At 39.2% G+C, this 27,936-nt stretch overlaps 1 protein-coding gene across 5 annotated transcripts in view; it reads right to left on the reverse strand.

The window, feature by feature from the left end:
- Positions 1 to 12,774: 12,774 nt before the first annotated feature.
- The window catches only part of EGF (epidermal growth factor), a 60,920-nt gene continuing 45,758 nt past the window's right edge, over positions 12,775 to 27,936 (reverse strand). Inside the window, exons 21-25 of one of the 5 annotated variants that reach the window (XM_074905446.1) lie at positions 26,863 to 27,013; positions 24,057 to 24,221; positions 20,442 to 20,544; positions 16,893 to 16,995; positions 12,775 to 15,382 (exon numbers count right to left, since the gene is read on the reverse strand). In XM_074905446.1, the coding sequence (XP_074761547.1) occupies positions 15,159 to 15,382; positions 16,893 to 16,995; positions 20,442 to 20,544; positions 24,057 to 24,221; positions 26,863 to 27,013 (746 nt within the window). In that variant the 3' untranslated portion in view covers positions 12,775 to 15,158. Of the gene's footprint in view, positions 15,383 to 16,892; positions 16,996 to 20,441; positions 20,545 to 24,056; positions 24,222 to 26,408; positions 26,505 to 26,862; positions 27,014 to 27,936 lie in introns of those variants that run through there. The other 4 variants (XM_074905447.1, XM_074905449.1, XM_074905448.1 and 1 more) reach the window with 4 other exon arrangements.

The following is a 27,936-nucleotide window of genomic DNA, read 5'->3' on the forward strand; positions in this document are numbered from 1 at the left end:
GATTTTAACAGGATCAGGCCTTCACAACATGATATATATTAACTCATGATAAATGCATGTGTTTTAATCATGGAGATCAGCTAAAGTAGGAATAGCTTATCTCAGATCTCTAAAGATGCCTTAAGTATGGGTCCCCAGATCCCTATTTTATAGATTCTCACATTAGAGCACTGTGATATTTCACCTACCTCTGTTTTAATCTTATGACAATAAGTGGTAGTGCAGAACTGCTGGGTTTCAAGATAAGGAGTTATCAGAGTTTTTTAATTAAATCTAAATAAATTTTAATTGTATTGCAACCTAGGAATGTCAAGTAAAGGCATTTAAATATCCTCACTCATAAACAACTCAAGCTGCACCAAATTTAGACCTTCAAATTAAACCTGAAAGATTCCAGAGGCAGTTTCACGTATGACTCTGGCTCCATGACCTGGGCCACAGAGCAGATCCCAAACCTAAAGGTACCTTTGCTGTGCACCAGCATACATCACTTGCTAACAGCGCCCCAAATGCCCTGTACACATGATTTCAGAAGCAAGCCCAAATCCTCATGCAGGTTTGGTGTTGTGGCCTCAATCACAGAAGGATCAAATTGTGTATCGTGGTCCATCTCCAGAAGTAATGACATTAGGTGAGTTGCACAAATCCCTCTTGAACGGGTAGGCTGAAGAAGATAAATGTGCACATGTTTTAAATGGTTTTTATGCTTTTACTTATTAAAAAAAAAAATTAAAACCAGTGCTTATGCAAGCAGTTTAACATCCCCTACTGTATCTTTTTTCCCAAACCAGCAGGACAGAATTTGGTATAAATTTCACAAAGTCTCATTTTCTCTTGCTTATGACAGAGCTACATTGTTGTACTCTTGTTCTAATTCACTCTTTGCATTTTTGTTTCCTGACTTTTTCTGAATGTACAAACATGTAGGCTGGCTGTTTAGAAAAGCAAAATTAAGCACTCAGGTTTTGTCTTTCTCTTTTTCCCATTCCGCCTTCTCAATAAACCAACCAAAATCCCTCAGCTCAAGAGTCTGATCCTGCCTGCAGCACCACACACCTCTCCAAGGCTGGGGACTGAGCCCTCTCTGGCTCCAAGTCTTCTATGGTTCAGCATGGCATTGACCACAGGAGACGGGGCAAGTGATGAATGGAGACTGACAGGAGCACCTCTCAGTCACTCTGCTGGAGACTGCATGCTGGTTCCCATGCGCAACGCCCTAGGAGAGCTGTTTGTCTCAGCGGGGAGTCTCCCCACTAAACCACGCTCGGTTCTTAACAGGGCCTCACATGTAATACTAGAAAGTGCTTGTCAGCCCTTGCCCTGCTCAAAGCATTTCATGCCTCATGCTTTCCTTAAGGACATTTCTTACTTCTCATTGCTGGTGGGAGGTACAGCCCCATCACTTCAAGTGGCTGTTTACCAGACACCACGGAGCAATCTAGAGAAAAATAATGAAAAATGGATTTTTGTAGCTCAAAAGTCAGTCTGTCCAACTAAAGCCTGACAGTAGATTTGCCTACTAGAGAGTGCAAGAGATCTTAGCTGCAAATGTATATGCAACGTGACACCATGCTCACCTGTGTTTTCTCTCCAATACACTCTTTTCAGTTGCTACAGATCGTTGCAAAGCAGAAAGGAGGCAGAGGTCAGACCTGCAGGTACCAACCTGGTGTAACATGTCCAAATCTGGTCAACAGGATTTACCCATTTACAGCAGGTCTAAACCAACACAAGGAAACTCAGCCTGCCTCTGGCTGCACTTCATATTATGTATAGATACATATTATATGTGGTTAATCAAGCTTGCAAGAGCTTCATATTCATTATTCAAGTGAAATATGAATTATTTTTTTATCTATTAAATTTTCATTATCTGCAATTATTCCCCAGGGCACAATAGATAATGAGTCAGCAGGCACAGATTTAATTATTGGTTTTTACTGTAAGATGATGATGTTTATTGATATCACTATCAGACAGACACTGAAATGAAGCAGATGTTAATCTGAGGTTAAGCTCCAGAAGGCGCCTAGCCGTCTGACCAAAGGGACTGATGTTCATCAGATAATAAAAGAGGAGACCTCCCTCCCTCCCAAGGCCTGTACAGAGCTCACAGGAGTACTGCCTTGTTTTGCAAATTCCTCCTCGCACCGTTTTCAGCCTGTCCAACAAGCAGCTTGCCCCTTAATGCAGAGCTTTCGGTCAGTTCTAGCAGACTGTTTAATCTAACATCCTATTTTGCTTAAATAGGAAATGGTTGGGTAATGGTTGGGTTTGGCTTATTTTTCCCTGGCACATCCTAAAGGGTGATGCCAGAGAACTCAAAACCAGAAGTGAAGTGGTCACAAAGTTGCTGTGGCATCACAGTTGTGAGCAGAAAGCTTGTCACTGATTCCCATTGCATCATCTGCCTTAAGTAAATCCACAGCAAGGCAAAACACTGCTTTCCAATTCAAATGATACAACATAAAGCAAAGGGACCTTCAGTGAGGAAGGAGAGGATGACGAAATAACAGCAGCTTTCTGTGCTTGTCAGTCTGCTGTCACTTTCTAGTGTTGAGAACAATGATGTGACAGATTATGTACTAATAAAAAATACGCTGGCAGATGACACTGTCATAACATATGATGACACTCACTGTCATAACATAAGATGACACTCAATGTCATAAACATATTAATGTTTAACATTAGAACTTGCAACAGGGCTAGTGAGGTGGTGCAAATGATCGTTCAGATTGGTGATTTTCATAGCTATTTCAGTGGTACAATTTTTCCTAACAAGAATGCACCTGACAGTTTCAGTGGAAGATGAGTGGGGAAAAAAAGCCCATGTTATTTTTTCTAGATAAACACTAGTGCTGCATCCTACAGCAATACCGTACATTTTTTTATTATTATTATTACCATTTGTGGATCAGCTAGGGCATTTTTAAGCTGTTGCAGCAGCATCCAGACTCTTCTGGTCCGCTCCAAAGCTAGCAATGTCGTGGCCCAGCCCCATGCCTAGCCTGCCACACCAACAGGGTGATCTTGCTCTTGCCCTGGCTCGGGTAGACCTGGGCAAGTCTCTGGGCACAGCACTGCAGGACATGGTGTAAATAGTCTTTGCACAGGAGAGGAGTCTCATGCACCCAAAAAGCTGGCTGTCTCAAGAGGTACGGACAAAGCAGAGAAAAGAGACACAGATAAATCACCTCATTGTCTGGTGTCAAAGTGGCAAACCTGAGACCAGAATAGAAAGTTGATGTATTACATTCATTCACGCAGTCCCTTAAGTCATGTTTTCTCTGTTGAGGTCAAAGTCAAGAAGAGTTTAACAGAACATGAAGATCCCCTCCTTAAGGTCCTGATCTTACCACCACACCCAGATTGATACCTGGACACAGGACCCTCAACAAGCTGACATGGGTATGTGTTTAAAATTATATAAAAGCATTGCTTTAAACTACTAGAAAGAGAGATTTAATACCACTGGAGACTTGCAGAGATAATGAGGTGGGGGAGCAGTGATCCTTTTTTCAAATTAAAAAGAGAAAAAGGAGAAACCAACTTGTGGAATTTCAACATGTGAGAACAGATCATTTGCAAAAGAGCCACACTCAGTCTCTGTGCCTAGCTGAAGGGAATTTGTGGTTTCATTTCAGGCCCTTTTGGACTGTTTTTCATGTCAAAATTACATATTCACTATAATTTGTCTCTCTTCCAAGATTTACTGAAACAAAGGAAATATTTGAATGAGATTTGGGACAACTTCTTTCTCACCTGTCAGGAAGGTAATCCCCAACCTTCAGATAAATGTGGGCATGTGGTTTCCAGTATTCTCACTCCATATGTCTTCACAAACACCAAATAGATCTAATGTAAGAGGACTTTTTTTTCCCTGTAGATCAAAAGGTTACAGTGATGGACCTTGCCCAGGATGATCCAGACTTTCATTCATATCTTCACTCCCTATAGAAATACAGACTTCCTGGCACTGAAATGAAGAGACGGGTTGAAGGTACCAACCCATTCCAGCACTTTGAATCTCAGCCATATCAGCTGTAAAGTGGAACAAAAGAATAATGCCCAGTTTAGGAATTGAGCTTTACAGGTGGACCTCTGCAACATTTTGACCACTTTAATTCTGAAATGAGGAAGATGTTTCATGGTGGTGTTTTGTTCTGAGTCTCATTCCTAAAGAAAAATTATGTTTGATGCTTTATGTCAGCTCTCTTCCTCCAATATTTTGGGGTAAACACTACAGAGTAAACACTATAGCTCTTAAACCTGCTGCTTACGTGGTACCCTGCTTGTGGGTTTGAAAGCTGCCTTCATATGCTCGTGTTCATACTGGGTTTGGGGAAAACATAAATGAAATCAGAGGGAGCAGTTCCTGCAAAAGAGCAGAAAGGAAAGGCAGACATAGAAAGCCAGGTTTGCACCACACCTCACTGCCAGCCCCAATTAAAAGAAAGTTTAATCTGTGTATGCACATTCACACGAGGAATTTTTGCTAGTACAGCTGTTTCAGTCAAAATCACACCTCATGGCTCTCTGACCTCTGTTTGTAGAGTAGTAGTTCCAGCCCTTGCCTTACCCCAGAGGCAGCAGTTCCCTCTGCTATAAAATGAATATAAGGTGAAAACTTGAGGCACAAAGCTCAAGCAGCCTTGACACAGCCAAAGCCTCCTTATTTTCTATATCAGCCACTGGGTCTGGCAATGGCATGAACAGGTCAGGCAGGAGGAACAGCAACTGGACTGACAGCTGCCAGGTTGACTCCACCACTTAGTGGCTGGGAGTGCAGCTCTCAGTGCCTTTACTTGTCTTGCTACATGGCTGGATACCTTCCCAGAGCAGGGAGACGGGGGAAAAAAGAAAGGAGGAAAAAAAGAAAAGTGCTTTACGTGGGATTGTCCCATTGGAGAAGAATGTGGATGTGCAATTAATTCTTTGCAAGAAAGGAAACATTGAGCTAGATAAGATTTTCTTCGAAATCCCATTGACACACCAGTGCAACATTTAGCATGTAATATAGAAAAGTCTGTATGACACACTGTGGTGTTTCTTTCTGCCATAAACGGACAGAAGTTATACATAATGCAAAGCTATAAACGCTGACAGACTTCTGCAAGAATGTTTACATTTATTTTTCATAGCCCCAAGAAATCAATCTGCATAGACCTCCCATAAGAGACTGCATTTGGCTCTGAAATAGTGTCCTGAGAGTCTGTGTTTCTTTCTTCCATCTCACATATTTTACATAGGGTATCAGCATATGGATTTGCACCTCAGCTGTGTCATGAGCAAAGAATTGCTATTGTTTTAATATGCTACGCTGGGACATTTAAACATTGATATTGTCAGGTACTACTTTACAATTCCCATTAGATTTGTTGTAAAGCACACATTTATGAAATAAAATATTGCTGTATTCACCCATAGATTTCTATGTTATAGCAGTACCAAGCATCTGGTTTTAATCAGATGTCAGGAAATTCACAGTGCGAGCTGGAACTCCGTCCTTTCCTAAATTCATTGTGTTTAACTTCTGCAACTCAGATGTGAACAGGTTCTACAAAAGTCTCATTGCCCCTACTGAAAGCTAAGCACAACAGGCATACAGGTTTGGAGTTAGGTGATGTACCAGGGGCAATTCCACATTTTGAGGCTTCCTGATTGAGCAACTTGAGGAGTGGCAGCAAAGCAAGACGAAGAGACAACACAGAACATCACTGCTAATAGGTTACACAATGGTGTTAATGTTGCAAAGCAGGCACGTTTGAACTGAACTTTCAAATCCAAGCTCTATCTGAAAATGGTTTAATACTTTCTAATACTCTCTTCAAATGCATTTAATGCGTCCTTTCTCTAAAATCACAATAGGGATTTTGCTGGTAAAATATAATCAGGAATGGGCACCAAAATAATTTTTTAGTGTAAATCTGTTCTAAAACATTTTGTTCATGAATGAAACAAAAATCCATAGCAGCAAAGAAAATCAATGAATGTAACACACATAAACGAAGAGGTTGAAGTAATGTTGGACAGAGAGTTTTGAATGCAACATTTAATAATTTTCAATTGATCAGCTTTGCTAATAAATAAATTGATTTTCATTTGTGGGAGCTTTGTGCTTGCTCTACTGTACACCTAGCATTCGCTCATTCATTTCAACCTTTTTTTTTGAGGTTTTTCTCCACTCCTACAGCTGAGACATGATTAAGAAGTTTGATTAAAACTTAGATCCCAAAACCCTCCTCAAGAAAATAAATTGTTTCAAAGTATAGGAAGAAAGTTTAATGAATGCAAACACTCTTAAAAATCTAAAAAAAAAAATAAAAAAATTAGAGAATTCTACAAAACCAGAGGCTCCAGTGGCATTCACCAGATACCTTAAGGGAACCTCGACAGGTTCCATTCAGCTATGATCCTATACATTCACATGAGTCCTCTCTGAAGCTTAGCCAAACCCTTATGATCTTCAAAGTTCTGCAACAAAAAAACCTTTCAGAAAGTCCTGAAGGAAAAAAAAAAAAAAAAAAAGCTGAAAGTCTCATACCATGCAGGACTAGAGCTGTGACTGGAAATCTTGCATACATTTACCTGGCCTCTCAGGCTTCACAATACTGATTATGTATGTTCAGTAAGAGGGAGATGCTACTAAAAACTTGCTCTCACTTCTCTATCCAGCAGCCAAAATGACAAATCATACATTCACAACGACATTTACCCTTTAGAGTTTTAAAGAAAAATCTATCCTACAGCTCAGAGTACCAGTAGATGGATGCCGTATCCATCTAACATCTGAAATACTGAAGCAATTCACTGTTGTGTCCCTTTCACCTGATAGCATGGAAAACAATAAATTAAGTTATGCATTTCTGCGAATATCTAAAGTTCCTATTTGAGAACGCGCCAGTTGATATTGCTTCTTAGCTGTAGAGGTGAAGAAGACAAGTGGTCTTCCTACACAAATCTGTGTGTTTCAATGGGGCTAGCTTGTCACTCAGCAAGATAGACAGTATATGGTAATTAGATACAGTTCAGGTAGGTTAACCAGCAAAAGGGTGTGGATGTTTGATCTACATTCTCTATTAGCTTGAGTGCAACAGTGGGCACGTGTATAAAGCACAATCCAGAGTGAATACAGGTTGCAGAGTGGCTCCGTCACCACCCTGGCCCAGAGCTACTGAACTGAACCCACAGAGGTAGCACAGACCATCTTCACCCACAGGCTGGGGCAAGGGTGAGACTGTATCCTTGGAGAGAGCTTAGTTCCTCTGAACCCTACATTCAACTTTGTGATATTTCTTGGATATATCCATTGTCCATTAGTATATCAGCATAATCTGTTCTATGAAATCCTCAAACTAATCTATTATGTGCTAATGTAAAGATAGAAACACACAAACACATGTACAAAAGAACCTCAAAACATTGCATCAGAAATGGCAGTTTCACACATGGAAATAATATAAGGAGACATCTATAAAGAAGAGTTTACATTAATTTTTGTCATGTGAGAGATTATCTAGATTTGTCTTCATGAAGGCCTGTTCTGATGAACCATTGCCTTTAACCACTGTCTCTTCATTCCCTCTCTCTCTTCTAGACCATTTGCAGAAAAAACGAACTCCCTATTTCATTCTTATTTTTATGATGATGAGATTTGAAATTTGCTGGCCATTATCATTTAAGATGTTTCCCATCCTTTTTGGCATTTGTTTGGCTTTTAGCTTTTGAAGAAGCAGATTGGATGCTTGTTATCTATAAAAAGCATGGAGGATAAATGCAAATGCTTAGTTGTGTACTAAATAGGACACTCTGATTTTGCAGATGGGAAGCAGAGGGATACTACCTGGGTTACAAAGCCATCTAAATGTAAGGCTGAATGACCTGTAATTGAACAATGTATGGTGGAAAAAAAAAGTAACAGAAACCAAACCAGAAGAAAAAATACACATTAAACTGGAAAAAGGTGAAATGTGAAATCTATCCCTTTTCTATAAACACATGTGGAAACAATAACACCTAGCCTTTTTATTCTTGGCTTCTTTTTCCCTCCTCCTTTACATTCCAAGAGAAGATCTGCCAACTTTCGGCCATATCCGTTTCTCTTCTTCTGTTTGCCAGTATTAGTGCACTCTAGCACACATTCTTTCCTAAGACTTCAAAACGAGCCATTTGTTAGGTCTAACTGTTTAAAGAACCCAGCCACGCTTCCCTTCTTTGCTTATAGCAAGCTGGGTGGTATACGGCACATTCACATACCCCAGCTTACACACTACAGATTTGACTGAAATCTTTAATTGAAAAGACTCTTGAACCAGAATTCACACTGCATGCCTTGTGTTGCTGTAGATCAAAAGACCTCGCACTGCTACATTCAAATGCTTCTAATGCTCCCTTCGTCCTAAAATATACATTGAGGCAAATATACCTGTGTTTTGCTTATTGAAGCTCCCTGATGCAGAACTTCAGTACTTCTGTTCTGTAAAGCATTTCCAAAATCTTAGATCTCGATCTGCTTATCATTACACATATAAACAGAAGGCAAATTCACCTCTATGTAAAAGGTTAGCACAGTTTAACTGGTTTAGGATTTAAATTGGACTCTATGGCAAACAGACTCTCGACAAAGGGCTGAGTTTTACCAAGATTAGTTAACATCACTCAAAAAAAAAAAAATTTAGTGAGATAGGGTGTACAGTACCCACTCTTCATGTATAATAATTTGAGAATGTAGTTAGATTCAGATCTGGTATAAACGATGAGTCAACACAACTATGTTAAAGCTGAGTCCACTTCAAACAGGTCTTAATCTGTCTCTGGAACAGCAAGAAATGCAAATCTAAATCAGCTTGATTCCAAGTCCACCGATTTTATTGTTAGCTTTCTTTATAAGAATAGCCCATCTGTGGGAATTTCTTTCAAAGATCTAGAAAGACACCACACTGACAGCTGTTAGAATATAGGTAAGAATATTGTGTCCTCTATCTCTTTCTTTCCATCTCTTTTTAATTTTTAGTGCGAATGAAGCTTGCAAGGACCTGCTGAGTTATTTGCCTGACACCATCCCATGAGTAGTGGAGTGAGGAACAGAACCAAGATCTCCTTATTGCTCACTACCACTCTCTAATGTAACAGCATGCTCAGCCACAAAGCTCTAAATTTGCATTTTGAGGGAATGTTATATGGGATGCAGAAGAAGAGTAGGGATCCACTGGCTGGCTGAAGACTTTAGGGTTTGGTTTATTATTACATCCAGCCACAAGGTAGATCAGATCCAGATCCAATTGCCTCAGCATTTCATACTGTTCAGCTCTGGAGTCATGGTTCACTTGCCTATTATAAAAACAGGCTCATAGTATGTTTTGATGTACTTCCTACAACTGATACAGATTATTAGGTATAAGAAAGGAAAAAAGAACTATTATGATGACAACATACAATAAGCAGTAGGGAGAGCCTTGTTATGTATCTTGGTCTCCCAGAGGTGGTGTTCAGCACATTTCTTTCTGCGTTTATGAAAACAAAACTCTCTTAGAGGTCAAAAATCACTGTATAGTGATTAAGGATACTGACAAAGCCAAAAAATGGATGGTTAATACCATGTTTAGACTCTCATTTGAGAGATTTTGCAGAGAAGAGTGTTACTTAAAACTAACTGCTGTTGACCATTGAAGAAATGAGAAAAGATACTATAATCTTACGCAATCCCAGTTTTAGTCTGTTCCCTTGACCTGGATTAACCTTTTTCCTTTTATCTGTATTTTAATTCCAAACACCTCGCTTGAATGCGACTGTATCCAGGTCTCTGCTAAAACCTTTAATGAGTAACACTAAGGTCAGCGGAAATAAGTTTGAACTCTTATTATTATTTCATACAAATACTGCAGGGATCCTCGAATCTCCCATAATTATCAGTGATTTCCGTCTCCAGTGAGATGTTCAGCATCTGGCTATATTTAGTTTATTGATTTCTTTTTAAATGGTTACTTTTCAGAAGCCATTTAAAATACATGTTTCTTCTTAACTTACTATTTACAGGCATGCACACTGCACAAAGGCTGCACAGAAGTGGGCCCAACTTTCTTTTGCAAGCAAGAAGTAAACAGCAAAAGGACGATTAAAATCTTAGTCTAAATATTTCTATTTCTTTCTTGATTGAAAGAAGCATAAATTTATATATAGCACACTTTCTTACTTTATGACTAACTACTGTTAATAGACTAATGAAATACCAACTCTGCATTCCCTCAAATTATTACATCACATGCAAATGTATTGTTTTGTGCAATCAATATTAGCAAAGATCATGTCCATTAAAATGTGCACACTGTTCTGTAAACTGAACACAGCACATAAAACTTGTTGGCTTTAATCAATAAAAAGCCCACAGCTACACAAAAATTGCTGGGTCATGAAACTATGATGCTATAAAACCTTTTTTAAAGTGGGTTTTTTTTTTAATAAATCTCTTTTTTATATGGGCACGAGTAGCTAATTCTTTTATAAATTATTAAGTATTCTTTTTCATTGCTGCATCATATTAATACCTAGGGGACTTATTAATGGACCAGGGCTCCAGCTGCTCTGTTTCCAGTAGCTGCTCACATCAAAGTGAGAAATTCCCTTACATGATGTCTTTGACTTACTTTTAAAACCATTCTAAATTGGCTTGGATAAAGGCCACATGGTTAAGGCCAATATTGCTACATGGACTCAAAACTGGCTAGCAGACAGGATCCCATAACCTATAATGAGCATACAGTGAGGGTCAAACTGACAGGGCCAGATTAGGGGTGACATGGACAAGACTATCTGTGAACTGAAGCTCCTGGAAGGCATGTGGTATAAAGCTGGGTGCTTGGAAAAGTCACAGTGTCATGCAGCAGTAGGTGAGAGCAAAAACAAGGATCTAGGACTCTGGTGTTAAAAACTTAGTCTTGGAGACATATCCTAACTTCTTACCCAGAAAAAAAAGGCAGCTGCCAGACTATAGGATCTTGATCTGTGAAGTGTAGAAATTCCTTCTAGGCTTTGGTTTAGCTTCTGCTTGCATCTAATATAACAAAAGAGTCAGAACCATCCCCTCCAAAAAGAAAGTAGGCAGGGAGAAGACACTTTGGTTGTAACACCTAGGCTCGAGGAGGAAGACGTGATAGTGGCCAGGGTCCTAATACAAAAGGGCTTCTGCATCCTTACAGATGATTATTGCAGCCGTTACCTCAGAAGTCAAGTTCCAAAGTCTTGAAATTGCAGGTTGCCGAGGGCCCCAAAGGCTGGTTAGAACGTACTAAGGCTTTTCATTGGTCTGAATCTAGTCCACCTCGGTACTGAGGAGTGCCCGAAAGTTAATCCCATGATGAATGGTCTTCACAAAGTTGGCTGTTCCTGGTCCACATCAAAACTGGCATTAAACAGCAGTCTCAATAAAAGATCAGAGGAACATGAGCCAATTTAGGCTATCACCCTTGCAGATTGTGTTGGGGGTGCATTCCTGGGGCTCCGGGGGAGGCTTCTAACACACTAACATCTTTCCTTTTCACATGCACAGAGATAAAGATGGCAAGTTATCAGGGAGCGAAGCAATAACACCAAGTGTGTCCTGAAGACTAACGGAACAGTGTAGGCATCACCCTGAAATAACATGAGATAAAATGACTTCAAATAAGACAAAAATACAATATATGGTAAGGAGGCAGAGGTTTTATCTGACCTCATTATGAATAATTTTCTTTTTCCCTAGAATGTTTTTTGGGAAATATTTACATCTTGAAAGAGGTTACTAGTATGGACAAATTTTGCCTGAACAGATAAACTCTGCAAAGCTGAAAGTAACTGCAAAAGGGACTTAAAATGAGAAGTGTCATGCATTCCTATTACTAGGAACCATTGCATTGCCTACATCCATTACAAATGAGCATGAATCATTCCTCACTTGTTTACAAAGAAAATACAGCTTTAGAGAACTGAAATGTCAATTTCAACAAAGTTACGATTTACTAAACTGAATAATCTAATTTTCTCCCTTGCTCTTCAGAACTGCCCAATAGTTTTCTCACTTTGGACTTGTCAAGCTTTTCCCTTTTATGTTTCTAAATTCCTCTTTTACAGATTAATATAACATGTTAATTTCATTTTTAAAAGTCAGAGTATACCAGTAGGATTTGAGGTCAATGCTAAGTTAGCTACATACCCAGAAAGTCTAATAATTTTTAAAGTTCTGGGGTTTTTTTTGCATAACTGAAAAAAGTTTAGCCAAAAAAAATATGAGGAACCTCCAGGATTCAACTAGTTGACTTCATTTGATCTGCATGTAAAGCCTGTGAATGACATCTTGGAGACCAATTTGAAAACATGGATAATATTTCTACAAAAACAAGTAGCAACATTCATAACAGTCATTTAAATGTGCACAAAGAGGAATATATGGCTTTTACTGGTTTATGGGAATGTATAACTAAAATAATCAATAAAAACTTACCATATTCAATCTGGGACCTACCTGTGAGCTGCATACCCTCATTAGTACAGATTCTCCAAGGAGTGAATGAAAAATCCATGTTATCTGCACATGCTGCACCAACACTTACATACTGTAGCTTTATGAAACCAATGGAGCTATCAACGAACATGACATGGGGTAATTGAAACCAAAATTTTTCATTCATTTATTTTAAAACACGAGGGACTCCAGAGATATTTTAAAATTTTATTTTATAAATCAATAGATTTATAAACATACAAATAAACCAAATATATTATATTTGTGTTGAAATATCATTTCAAGGTTTTATACTAAAGATTATTTTGAGTTTAGAGATGAGTTTAGGAAACCTTTAAAACTCAGAACACCCTCATTACAAAAACGTATCAGCTTGATTTTTCTATCATATTCCATAAAGAACACTATCAAATTTAAAATTAGATCCTTAGACTGAAGGAAACAAAGTAAGCAAAATACAGCCTAGAATATGAAACTATTTTGTAAAGAGTCTGAAACACCCTTGTTTAGACAAGATTCAAGGTTACAAATCTTTATTTCCTTTGACTGGGGAAACTTTCAACTAAATGTTGACTGTCATTCAACACAACACTGATTTTAAGCACACAAACATACTTCACCAGAGATAATCAAAGTGTGGGGATCAAAGTCATTTTACCGTCTAGCTCTCATGGAAATAAAATGCTTTACTGAATCGGGGCCTTCATAGTTGGACTCTCTTCCCATCAAAATACACAAGATCAGTGATGAACTGTGAAAGACCAGAGAATCCAAACTAGATGCTTTAAACAATATTAATGAAATTAAACTATACTGAACATAAAATCAAATGGTTCAACCCAGTGGTTGCTCTCTCCTGAAGAGTTTCAACCACTTCTCTGTACCCTTGTTGCCATTCACACAAGAGAATGTGTCTTTATTGCTACTAGTTCCAACTAACCTCTGGAAATGCTCATTTTACAAGTTTATTCTGAATTCAGAACTGATGTGATTAGAAAACAGACTCAACAATTCAAAGCCACCAGAAAAAATAACTTTAGAAGATAAACAAATAAGTGACAACTGTCTACACAACAGCATTATAGTTTTTGTAATTCAGACACCTTGGTCTCAAAGTTCTTTCTGTTTACACAAACATAAATCAGAACTGACTCTGAAAAGTTACTCAAGTGTGTATCTGTTTTGGACAAGAGGTAAGGGCCTCTCAATACTCTTTCCCATCATTGGTCTACAGAGCTGGTAAACAAATTTCAACATCCCCTACTTTCCTGGGACAAAACAAAAAGCAGTATGTTAAACACCCAAATTAATAACATTTGCCACTATTATCCAGCTAATGAATTACAAGGAACACTAGTGGTGGACACTGTAGCAGAGTTTAAAGAAGATGTTTCATAGTTACAGTAGTAGGCTTCAAAGACCAAAGACTGAGAGATTCCCTAAAATGAAAATATTATTAATCATCTAGCTGATTACCAGATATCTTCCAAAATGTCCTGAAAACAGCCTTGGGGAGTCAAGACCAGTGATGAAAATCACTTGATATGATAAACTGAGCTACAACTCTGTATACAACAGAGCTTTACAAGTGAGTTAGTTCTTAGTAAATAACTGGAAGGGAACTGTAGCTGTTAGAAAGCCAGGTACAAGAAAAATTGGTGTTGTTTTCCAGTTGTTCCCATGGATTTTATCAGGCAGCACAAATCAGTTATGTGAGGGTCAGTCCAAACTGAGGTGGGATTTTTTCGGTTTTTGTCCCACTCCTTCTGTTCTTTTGGAGCAGCAACTGTCTGGACTTCTTTCCCCACACAAAGTCCTATATAATGGACCAGGTTTTGCTACCCGACACACTTCTGTGAGGCAAGGACAGCTTCAGCACATAGCTCCTTGCAGGGCTGAAAGCAGACTTGGGCTCACTGCCTCAGTCTAGAAGCAATCCTGTTATGCTCTGAAGGAACAGTGTAGACTGGAAAACTTGATGGAAGAATCACCTTTCCCCTCAAATGTTGCCTCTCACTTCATTGATGCAATCATCATTAATACCATATGCTCACAAACAATCCTCCAGCCTACCAAATCTGAAATGCAAGATCCAGTCACAGAAGCAGATAGAAGAATATCTCCAGTGAAGTCCAAGAAGTTACACTGGCCTGACAGTGCTGGAGAGAGGCTTAAATTGTCCAAGAACAATATTTTAATGAATAGATTAATTTCTAATTTATTTTCCTGCATCATCTTCCATTCCAATTTCTCTGCAGTTGTCCTTGTGGCCCATTTTCTAGGCAGTTTCTGGACTCTGTGTATGTGTAAAGACCACTACCTGCAACAAACTCCCTTAGAAAATACTTATCTCTGACAAATCATCCACTCGTCTGTTTTCCCCTCAGTGTCCTTTTATCAGGAAGTTAATGAAGTTAGCGGCAGTGACCCTTAGTGATACTTACAGAGTACTCACTGCTAACACATTGCTCACAGTAATTCTTCCAAGCAGGGATGACAGGGAAGGAGTGGCAAGGACTTCATTCTTCTGTCTTGATTTGTGGTTTTTTTTCTAAAGCAGATTTTAACAAAAAAATGCAGGTTGCTTCAGTGTTTCATGAGTTCCCATTCTCTAGTGACTTCATCCTTCCTCCTTTTCCCACTCAAACCCAGGCTCTGTCTAGTCTGGCTGCATCAGCAGGCTGTCTGGGGCAAGCTCGCAGGGCTCCTTTTCCAGCGGGGTTTGGGGGTGGATGCTCCAGGGAGCCTGGGGAGGGTCCTTCGTTGCTTCCATGGGCTGACTCGATTTCTCACCAACAAGAACCTCTTGTTGACAGCCTTGTTCTTTCTCCTCTTCTGCCAAAGTCTCTGCTGCTTTGTTGTATGTTATGGGCTGTTCTTCCACTGGGAAAAAAAAGGATATGTATTACTGAAAGCCATTTGAGAAGCCCCACAACAACTAAGCTAATGGCAACTCAAAGGGGAAAGCTGTGAAAGGAAGCACAGAATCAGGTTCAGAAAATTACAAAACCAACTCATGTCAAAAGAACAAAAAAAGAGGCAAAGTCATGAACTTACTTCAGATTTTAAGAAATCACTTGTCCTAGGCAAATTTCATGGTTTTCTGTTTTAATGCATAGCAGGAAAAAGCATGCCCATGACAGGAAGAGTACCTGCCTGGCAAAAATTAAAGCCCCTGTTCCAAAGTCAAAACATCTTAGAATTTATTCACTGGCATGGTATAATAACCTTCTTTAAGATGTTATTAAAAAAAATCAATTTATTTACCAGTCTTGTCTCAAATGGTTGAACCACTTTTGTTAAAATTTTCAACTAGGAAAAAATGAGACACCTGTCATGGGAAATTACTGTTCCAATAGCTGCATCTGATAAAACTATAAATGAAAACAGAGCCTCCTAATGGGAAACATCAGGCTTCCTTTGCTGGATAACACAGTTCTACACATGTTCACAATATTAGTCCAGCCAAGTAAATGTGAGGCATATTTTCTACTGATGAACAAAATAACTTCCCAATATATTTCTGAGGCCAGGATGGGCAATTCTGGAAATCTTGCAAGATGCCTACCCATTCAAGTATCCTCAAACACTTGTCTTTGCATATTTCTAAATGACTGATGCAAACTTGGTCCTTTAATAACTTCTGTGGTTAGGAGGTATATATAGTAAATAAGACAAATGGTTAAAGATATCAGTCTTTCTCCATCAGTTCTCATCATCTGGGCAATTAGGAGATTGAGTTGCCATCTACAAGGCGGCATTTCCTAAAACTCAGAGTGGTCCAGCTGGCAACAGGTGGGCCATGGAAGCCTGTTGTGTGCTTCTGTGCTGCCTGCTGCCTTTGCACCAGGGATGGGAGGTACATCTCCTTCATTCATCTCATCTTTGTTTAAGCACCAAACACTCCCCAAGCAGTCAAACACCTTGTTTAACACAAAAAAGCAGAACGGCAGTTGCTGCCACAGGGAAAAAGGTTTCTGGGGAGACCTGGACTCCTCACACCATTTCAGTTAACCTGCCTGAATGAAAAAGGGCTGTCAAAGTGTCACAGATACACATTCCCCATCAGTATGTTGGGCATAACTTCACTCGCTATGAAGCAAGCCTGTGAATTTGTATATAAATGCAAAAATATTATACTATTACTATCACAAGAAGCATCTGGCTTCTTATGAGTGTGAAAGCACTGTTATAGTGTAATTTCTCATGAAGAATCTGCAGAGTGAAGGACTGAATGGTCGCTTCACAGCAATATAAACATGGCTTCTGATGTGCACAGCAGCTTTAAATGAGCCAGAAATATAATTTTGATTTCTCTGTCTCCTCTATCAGCTGCTGTTCCTGCTGGTACAAAGGTGAGGAGAGATCTTCTAAGGAAGGAAATCCTACTCACCATATTCCAAAGGACAGGCAGGATGAGGATCTGCTGTCTCACACTCAATTAGATCAACCGCTTTAGTCTCCAGAGAACTGTTACACTCCTTAACAACCGCAAACTGCAAATACATACAATATGCACAAAATATACAGAGCCCAAATTAATATAAAATGAACTGGTTTTCTGAAACCCAAGAGGCATACTAGAAGGGCCACATACTCCAACCACAGTAGGGGGGAAAAGGTCACCCTGGCTTCTGGGATGACCCTTCCCCTGCGCAGATAATTAAACATTTAAGTTGATGACAGCCCCGGTCTTTGGAAAGTGCACAGTCCCAGTCTAGTACAGAACTACCCATTCTCTTGCCTTGCAAATCAACCTTTCCAGATGCAAGAACAAAAGTTCATGAAAATCAACTCTCTCTGAAGTACTGAGGGCCACTTTTAAAATATTAAAGAGACCCAGAACCAGACAGCAGGAAACCCTGTCAGACACAGGGAAGGAAGTGAGCCTCCCTCCTCTCAGCACAAACTGGGGGGTGCAGTTCCATTGTCCCACAGCTACGGTGTGACACCTCAGAAGCAGAAGATGGGACCCTCTGGGGAAACGTGCTGAAAAGTCTAGGGGCAAAAGAGAAAACAGGGGTAGAGGAAAGCAATGTGAAGCACTGTGCTGAAATAGAGGGAAAGAGGAAAACCCAGTAAGTAAAGGAGGGATGTTTAAAGAGCAGAGACAGGGAAGAGAAAATGCCTGTGAATAAGGTGTTCCAACAGAAGGATCAACAGATTCAGTGGTCCAAGTAGGTAACTGGTGGATTTATGTGGATAGATCACAGATGTAGCAGGTGTGACTACTTAGGCATCAGTTCATTTACATAAAATCTGTAGGTTTACAGCTGCTAACCCATGTGACAGACCCTCAGAGGAGATTCAGCTATGCATGTTCTGCAAAATATCTTTGACTGTGCAAAGCAGAACACTTGCTGGATGAAAAGACTCAGAATAGCATCAAAATCCAGGCATATGCAGAAGTTTACCAAGGACATATCCCTAGGACAAACCTAGCCTGACTTATGGAATTCTAATACGAATGTGAAAAAAATATCCAGGCATACCCTCAGCTAAATGCAGCCTCACCTGGAAGAATAGAAGTAAAGGGAAAAGTGAATGACACTTGTACAATTTATAGGTATAGTTTCAGTATCACAATACTGAGCATTTGGTATGTGTGATGGTGTAAAACCTCATTATCCTCTACGTTAACCCAGATGGGCAAGAACAAGAAAGTCTTTGCATTCCCTCTCCCCAGACTCACAAATGAGCAGTAGAACTGTGGGCTACAAAAAGTGTGAATTTCATGAGCTCTTTACAGTTACTGCAATACACATCATCCAGTTCCCATACAAAGTCCTTCATTAGGATTATTAATCTTTATTTTATATATATAATTATAATTATTATATAATTATAATTAAATCAATAGCACCCAAAAACCTATGCCAGTACCTTAAGAGTTGAGGAGCTATACAGTCTTCTGTCCCCGATGTAGTATAATCTCTTTTTTTACATATTATAAAATTCCCCAATAATCCACTTTAACAGTAGAAATTGACAACTTCCTGCTGCTTTTTGGCAACTCTACAGTTTCTAACCTAAGTGCATGCCTACATGAAGCTCCAGTGAACTTATCACTCAGTGGATACATCAGCGCAGAGAAAATTGCATGCATGAAACCAAAGGAATCCATCACTATGTAAGCAGAAACAATTAGCAAAGGGTCAGTGATTTCCTCTTCCAGCCTGCAATGAGCTATTTGCAATAAATTAGTTTAGTAATGTATTTGATGTCTCCCAGGGCAAGAATGCATGGTGAAATTTAACATGAGTGTGTAATAAATGAGGAGGCTGGATTCGGTTTTGTTGATTCAGTCCATTGCTTAGCTGTCTAATTACTCTTATATTCAGCAAAAATGTCATTGACCACTAGCATTATCTGTGGGATCACCAGCAGGTGGGGACAAAGTCAATGAGCCACAGGTCTTCTAGAGCACTGCTCCCAGGCAATGAGCTGCTCTCAGTCCCAACAAATGTTTCTCGTTTTCCCAGCCTCAGATATTTTGAAATCTGTAGTTTTTGTCTCTGCTGTGAACAAATAATGATATTGCCACAATTCAGCACATTTGCTGTCCAGTACCTGGAGGAACAAAGCGCTAGTAAGAAAAGCCCACAAAGAGTATGCAGTTGACCAGCATATGACGTAACCAGGGTCAAGTCAACTCAGTTCCCAACATATGTTTGATAGTGTGTTTCAGTGGCTACCCACTCATAGATCCTGCCAGACACACGATCTAAACCATTTGCAAGCCTTCTTTGAGTTGATTAAAATACCTTGCATTTGCACTATAAATATTCCATGATATGAAACCCCTCAAACAGACTCCCAAGTAGAACAAACTCATCTCTTTCTGGGCTCAAAGATTTGGAGCAGAGTCAAACTTCAGGCCATTTAAAGTCAAATTCTTTTGCGACCATGACTATTACGCACATGATTCCTGTACCTTTCCAACTACAGTTGAGTGTAGAGAGCTTTAAAACCTTGCAATAATACCTACACTAGAAAAACTTGTGCACAGTTACCCGAGTCAAAACAGCAAGGGCCTCACTAGAGTTTATCACCAATTCCATACAAGTATAAACTCTTCCAGTAGTTTTTTCCACTGTGGCATAACTGTGCTTGCTTTGAAGAGTGTATGTTGCTTAGCTAATGTGATGCTACCTGGACAAGTATGGTGATACCTGCATTACAGAAGCTTATTCAGAGCTGAAAATGTGTGCAGACATGCTCTCAGGGTACGACATGCCGTTCTGAGAAAGGAGTCTCAGACTGGAAACAGAAGTAGCCACAGATGCCAATTATGTCACTTTTCCCAACTTCAAGTTTCAATCACTATCACCTAGCAGTGCAATGTCATTTTAATGCCAGTGAGAATCAGGTCCTTAGATCAGATCTTACGGGGCCAAATTCTCTGATGCAGCTTCAGAAACTACATTTGTACCTACACCAGTGCAAAACTGGTATTTTATATTTCCTCCCAAGTTGCCTGATAACATCCTGGTTGTTTTGCTTTACAAGGCAGCAGTCTCTCATACAAAGACATTTAATTTCATCAATCCCCAAAATAAAATTCAACATCTCATGCAGCACACACAATGCTTGGCTTCCAAGAAGCCTTTTTTACACAGGGCATACTTTCCTGTGAAAATAACTCTGTGATATGCCATGTCATCACATTGCCATTTCCTTAATTTAGAACACAGTTCCCCAACTGTTGTGTTCAAAGCTAACAATAACACTGGCTAATGGTTGCAATACATCCAGGCAGCTGTGAACTTTGAGGGATAACAATGAGGTAAGATGAACTAGGGTTCACAGCAAAGCACTTGATGACTCTAGCAGTTATTTAATATATTTAAGATGTGAATTATTTGATGGATAATCTCAAGTGGATCCCTAACACTCTTTGATCCTTCCTGCCTCCCTCTCCACTCCACATTAATATAGTTACCCGAGACTTGTTGCTAGTAGGTGTCATGTTCTCATTGTCAGCGTTGCTGCTGGCATCTCTTATCGCTTCTGCATAGAGATTCTTCTTATACAAGTTTTGACTTCTGCAACAGAACAAAAGCTGAAACACATTATTTTGCTTTGGCAGGAACAGATGCTGCTTCCTTTCACACATTATTCTATAGGTATTTAGAGCAGGGACATATTTTGTTTTCTTTCATTGGTTTGAAAGGGTGTATTACTGTCAATTACCGCACAGTGGTTAAAAAAAACCCCAGCCTGTCAGAAACAAAAGTCAGTAAGAAGTGAACCAGTGTTTGTAGTAATGTGCCATGGTAAAGGGTCAATTCATTACAAAAGAACAATAGGCCTCATAATTTTAACTACCCCCCTTCCATATTCTTATTCTATTTATAATACATTCCTCTTAAAAAGGTTTAGGTTTCAGCCAATAAAAGTATTTGTGAGTGAAGCTCAAAAATAAAAACCTGACTGTATTTTTGTACACCATTGATAGTTATGGAAGTTGCTTCTGCATTCATCAGCATCATTTATGAAAAACAATAATTTCAGAAATTACTATGAAATAAACAAACTGAAAGCCTCAAAAAAAATTGAAGTAGGACATTTCCAGGAAAAAGCATGACCAGCAGAATTAGCTCAAGGGGGGAAAAAACCCAAGAGTACAGCCTAAAGGTGGAAAAGGATACAAATAATCAGCTTGAAGTGGCTAGTTTCATAAATTTAAAAATTGTTATTTTTGCAGTTAAACAGCAATCACTTATTAAGTGGTATTAAGCGCCATATAGGCCCCAACATAGAAAATACAGTCATAAGAAAAAGAGCTCATTTACACTGCTTGAGATACAAATCAGAACATCTTTACTGATTTTACATACACGATTTTTCTCTTCCTAGACATCAGTTAACAAAATTAATGTTACGCTCATCAAATTCCAGAAATATGGAGTTATAACATCCTTTTACTTGATTTTAAATTGTATTTAATAGACATGTACCAAAGAAAATAGGCAGTTTCCTGTTATTTTTACATTACATTCATATACTAACCGGGAAAGTGCATCTGCTGTAATTATCATATGATAGTCCCTTCATGAAAATACAATGTAAATAAAATTTGCTTTTTGCTAGAAACCTGCCCCCACCATGGCTTTTGTCCTCAGGTTATCTGTAACATGTTCCTGTGTATTCAAATATTTTTTAAAAATTTTAAAAACAGTAATTGCTTCCAGTAGAGGATAAGAGGATAAGAGTGGGACTGCTAATATGAAATCAAATAGGTGTCATATTTGAGGGTATATCCACCGAGCAGAATGCTGAGAAATAAGGTAAATTAATCCATTTCGACTTTTTCTGATGCTGTGGCAAGGCTGCTGATCATGTTTTGTCACCTGGTTGTGCCTGTTCTGCATTGCAGCTCATAGTGCTGACAAAACAAGCCCATTACTCAAGTGTTAGAAAATCCACTGCGGAGAGCTCACACACAGGCATGGCCCTCAGCAGGATGCCCTGCTCAAGAGGATCACTAATTCTACATCTTACTTTACAGTACGCAGAGTAATAGATGCCAGATGGACTTGGCGGGCACTGGAGTCTTCATGTACAACTGAGCACAAGCAGACAAGGCAGTGAAATCTAGTTGATCGAGCACAGGCAAGAGGCCAAGAATATCTCAATCCTAATCCTAGTCCTACTGTTGCTTTTTGCTCAGCCTTGGCCAATTGAGGTGAAAGGATTGTGGGTGTTAAATCTGTGATTCAGATTTTTTTGTTGTTGGAAAAGAGTTGTTTCCTCGCTTCTCAAGGAAGATAGGAAACTTGGCATATTATACAGTCAGACTACATAAACCTGACGTTAAGAATATAACACAATGCTCTGCAGCAGACTACAGTCATTGAGCGAGCCAGCACAATACTTTGGTATTCTTGGCCTTCAGTTCACACATTTTTCAAACTGACAGGTGTAGGTCTGCAACTTAATTTCCTCCAATTAAAAGGAGATAGGCGTCTCTATTTTACAGGGGAAGGAACAGAACTATTACAGACTTAATCGGTACATTCCAAAACAAAGTAGATTATGTAGAAAAAGCAGTATAACAATTTCAATCAAAATACTGGTTTCCAGACTCCAGTTAAATAGGGATTTTAGGTCAGTGGTTTCATTTTGATCTAGTTATGCTAGTAATAGCTACAGCACAAATTCAGTCAAGCATGTAATTGAAAACTTGTTGTCAAGGTAAATAGTTCTATTGATCAAAAGCATTTGGCAAGAAAGAATGGTAAATCAGGGAGAAATTACAAAAGAGAGAGGAAGGGAAGAGAATTAATATCTTCACACCTTAAAACCAGCCATATTCTGGCTGTTTTTCATGACAGCTTGTATGACATATATGGGAAATAAAAGAATCTCACAATTTGTCTATTCTGGATGTATCATTCCACTGATTAGCTTCTGAATCCCAGGTCATGAGAACAAACCAGGCTGCGCTTAGCTTTAATTCTGGACCTCTACCGTTAGTCAACAGAAAATAAGAAACATGGCAGCTTCTCTATTTTTATGAACTAAATACACTAGGAACCATTAAATAAGAATGGAAAATATTAGCTTCCATAGTTAACTTCTTCCGTAGCTTAGATTTTTATGCCTGGGAGAGTCTAGTTTTAAAATTAACCTAAACCACAAACAAACCCCCTGCACATGAAGGGCAGGTCAGCATGAAGCAGGAGACTCTTGATTTGGCTGCTGTCTGGCTTTTTGTTTGTTTACTTTTAAATATAAATATGCATTTAAACAAGAGCCTCTGAGAACAGTTATCTACCAAGGTCATGGCCAGGGGACTCTAACATTAAATGCTGAATACTTTCCAGTTCAAGGGACATCGACAACATTTAATTTCACATCAGACTGGGTTCTTGAATAGTGACTGACAGGATTCTTTTTGCCATGAGAAGAACCCCAAACCGGCACAATTCATTACTGCCATGGAAAATGCTAGGGAATGCTTTTACAGCAGATGTGCCTTAGGCTCACATCCCTGATTTTTACTCTTTCCACTGACAGGAAAACTGCTTTCGTGTTCGTTGCTGGAGACACCACTGTGGAAGCTTGCTATTGGCAGGTTAGTATGCTGCTTTTCTCAGTGGCGAGGAAACTTTCAGGTGCCACTCTACACTGAAAGGGAAGCAAAGCCAAATTAATGGGACAGCTAGCAGAGAAGAGCCAAACCCTACCATGACAGCTGCAGACATCTAGAGCTCTTAAGGGAAACCAACGAAGAAGGTAAATAGCATGCTCCTGAACTCCCTTATCAATACAAATTATGGCTCCTTGTCAAACCTAAGAAGGTCTATTCTTCTTCCACCAAAGACATGTCACTCACTAAAAGCAATGTGTCTACTGCGGGCAAGGGACATGCCAGAACTGTCTGAATTATTCATAGATCCAATTACTGAAAAGCAAAAGAGTAGCAAGGATGACACGGTGATTTCCACCAGCTGAGGAACAGCTCATGTTCTTTGCCATGAACCTTCTGTGAAAGTCAGCAGCACCTTGATTGCCGTGCCACACGTTCACAGCACGCGACTGGAATCGCTACCTGTGGCAGTAGGCAGCCAGGGACCCCAGCAGCAGCAGTAGGACCAGCACGGCTACACACACTGTGATGGTGATATTCCGCATCTTCACCCGCTCAGCGTGCTGCTGCTCCCACCACTCCAGATCACTGAACTGGCACCGCTCCCCGACGTAGCCTGTCACACAGCTGCCAAAAGGAAGTGAGCACACTTTGTAACCCGTGCTGGAGGGAAAAACCCAGATCATCACTTCAGTTACCTGGTGTATTGATTTACTACTGGCAACCGCTACATAAATATCTGGTTGAATTTAGTAGTGGTGAAGACAAAATGTCTTTAAAGAAATGGCTGTCAAAACATGTAGAATTCAATATTAAAATACTTCTTTTTCCTGTAGAGCTATTGAATCACCTATGGAAATATACAGAGAGATTATAATTTCCAGATTCCAATGGGTAAAGAATAGAAAAAAATATTTTCTCGTAAATCCTGTTGTGTGATTAGTATTTCCCTAATACTTTCCATTGAACTGTTTCCAGCAGCAAGCTTCCCTTTCTTTGAAGTAGGCAATATAGGACTTAATGTATTTTCAGAGTGATTTGGTTAAGGGAATAAAATTTTAATATTAATTCTTATTTTAAAATAAAAGATAAATGAAAGTGTTTTAAAAAAACCTCATGTGGGTTAGAAATATCTTCATAATTTAGTTTTAATACAGGCTTCTTCTGTAGGCGGTTTTTCTTTGTTTGTTTTTACCACTTAAAACCCACCATAGAAATATCAGTGCATCAAACCCTCAAATCAAAATTACTACAAAGTGAGAAATACATCAAAAAGAATCTCAGCCGAGTTTTAGTGTCCAAGGTGAGACACACAAAAATGGAAGTAATAAACAATAAAAAAAATTAAAAATCTATTCAACTCATAACAATCTCTCAGCAATGTAGGCTCAAATCCTTCTCACAATTTTTATTGCTCTAGTTTTACTCAAGTAAAAAGAGATAGTCAAATGATCAAAAGAAGAAGCAGCTTTTACCTAATGCCCTGAAAATGTTATATCAGCATTCATTGTTAAATCAGGCACAGGCACTCTCATTCTGTCACAAATTAGAATGCATATATGTTGGAAGGCAGAAAATTGCTCATTTTTCAATGTAAGATCACAATAAATTCCAAACAAGCCATAAGATCAGCTTTGTAGTGTAAGAGCTTTTATTAATTAAAATACAATGCGATTTTTGCAATGTGATTTGGTAATTAATGTATTACAGCCTACATGAATGAATGCTGCCATCTAGTGAGAATTCAGCAATGTGAGAATTAATAACACACAAACCCTGGCCCCCAAGAACACGGTGAAACACTGTTGCTCCTCAATTTTTTAAAAGACTTCCACTTCCAGAACTGAAGAATAAGTACATTTGGATTCTTATTATGCACTAACACTAACAAACGAAAGAAAAAAAGATGTGATCCCATTTGAAAGTTCTGCAGTTGTAGACTCTCAGTTTCAATAGGAGAAACTCAATGAGGTGAAAAGAGGTAGTTTTCAATGCCACTGAAATTTACACTAAAAATTCATAACAAATACGAGAAATAAGCATCTCCAGTAATGTTTTTTCCCAAGGGTTTTGCTGAGCTCAGGAAAACCATGGCACAAAGCATCCACTTCATTCCCATGTATGGACATGAGATAAATTTTTTTCATATTCCGGCAGGTACAGAGGTCTGTAGGCAGGGGAGACCAATTATATTTAAAAATAAGTATGCCTAGGATTTGACAGTGTTTGCAGGAATGGCCTGGTATAGAGGTTCCTGCAGCGCAGTACAAGGAAGATCTGGGGCAATGGTGGGTCAAAAAAACCCTTCAGCGCAATGCTTGCTCTCCTCACTCCAGGGTTATACCAGGGCTACCCGAGTTACTGAGACATAGAGGGACATTTGCTTGCTATGGAACAGCATCCATGCCCTGCAAAGGTTCTCACTTACCAGGAGAGGAGGCAGACATTGGATTTCTCCCACTGTAAACACTTTATGCTTGATTTTGAAGAAAGACATAACACAGATTCAAATATAATCAAGTTACACAATTAAACTCCAGCACTAGTGGTTTTGAAGTAATGATTCATTACTAGTCCCCATGGGACTAGGTTGTCACATTGTCCAGGCCAAGGTTGACTCCTGGATATATGAGATTCTCTTTGCTTTTATCAGTAACTGCATTTGGGGAACCAGGAATGAGGCTTCACAGAAACATTGATAGGAAGAAGGAGGTCTCATTTTTGAGGTCTCATGGCTATTCTCCGTGTTTTTAAGAGGACCATCATGTTGTACCCTTTCTGCCAGGGACTGAGACTCTTCAAACTGTGAGGGAAGATGTTGACACCAGAATTTTCTTCCCTGGTCCCAATCAGAGAAGACAAGAGAGAGGTTTCCTCTTTCATCCCAGTGAGGGCTAATGAACAGCATGGCTAACAAGAGAGGTACAAGTCAGCATGATCCATACAGGACAGACAACAAGCACCTCTTTCATAAAGCCATGACCACTAAGTCATTTAACAACCTAGGTCACATTTCCAAAGCAAAGAATTGAGTGCTTAGGGAACAAATCCAGTCCTACTATTAATTGTAATGGGTGCGAATGGAGTGACCACTTACAGAAACTCACAGTGATCACTTACAGAAAAGAGCATAGTCAAATGATTCGAGTCTAATTGCTAGCATGAGTGATGAACAGATAATTTATGGACAAACACTTTACTGTCTGCACCCAGCTGAGCCCTAAGGATACCATTCATCAGCACAGACAACACAAATTTCTGTACTTACTTGCAGGCATAGTCTTGTAGATCAGAAACATAATTGCACACTCCGCCATGGAGGCAGTATGACTCGTACGAAGGAGGGCATCCTACAGTATCACCTTGCACAGGGTGTGTAGCGTATTCATTGCTGATAGAAGTGGGGGACACAGCAGGTTCTGAAACACAGGATTTCACAAGGACATCTCAAAGTTTTGGCTGCATTGGCAACATGATCTTATGACACAGTTCCAGAACTTCAAGATAGGAATATAGGTAAAAACCTCTAATTTTAACCAATTACTTGTGTTTTACCTATTTGATTATGTTCCTTATCAAATTTAGGCACACAGAACTTCAGATCAAAATATTAAACATGCTCGATTCTAGATTTGTAATGAAAGATGCACAGAGGCTGTCTGCGTTCTGTTTATTTAGCTCTGAAGAAAAACTGTATTGGCTGTCTAGTTACTTACACTCAAATGATTTTTGAAGCTTATGCAGCTTTAAGGTATGGTAAAACTCCACCACGCATAAAGTACAGAAATACAGGTAAAGGGTGACTGTATTTCAAATATTTGGATCTCAGACTGAGAAGTTTTCACATACAACTTGCCATTCTTACTCAGATTATTTCTACTCTGCTGCCATCCAGTTTATTGCATCTGTGTGTGACTGCAGATCACATTTGTTATTGTTTCAGCCTAGCTCAGTTAAAGATAACAGCATCATTGGGTAAGCAGGGAACTCTGTTGACCCAATTCTTCAAAGGGCTCTGTAGCCTGCTCTGAGTTGCACAGTCACCTACACAGATATCCAAACTAGCTAGTTTTAAAGGTAGTTCTACTATCTCTGTGCAGCATGACCTACGGTGCAGACATGTCCCTACAGAAAAGGAGTGCTTTCTTGACTACATTGATGCTGCAGCAAATCTATAGGTCAGAACCAAACATCTACATGGCAAAGAATTTCTAGAAGTATGGCTTAGCAGAAATGTGCCTAATCACTCTCAAACATTTATGGGATCAGTTTTATGACTCACACTAGTTTTATTGCAACATGACCTTCAATGACATTTGGTTTTTAAAATTTCATTTGCAGG

This window comes from Athene noctua, chromosome 4 (genome assembly GCF_965140245.1).
Source record: "Athene noctua chromosome 4, bAthNoc1.hap1.1, whole genome shotgun sequence".
In the NCBI taxonomy this organism is placed as follows: domain Eukaryota; kingdom Metazoa; phylum Chordata; class Aves; order Strigiformes; family Strigidae; genus Athene; species Athene noctua.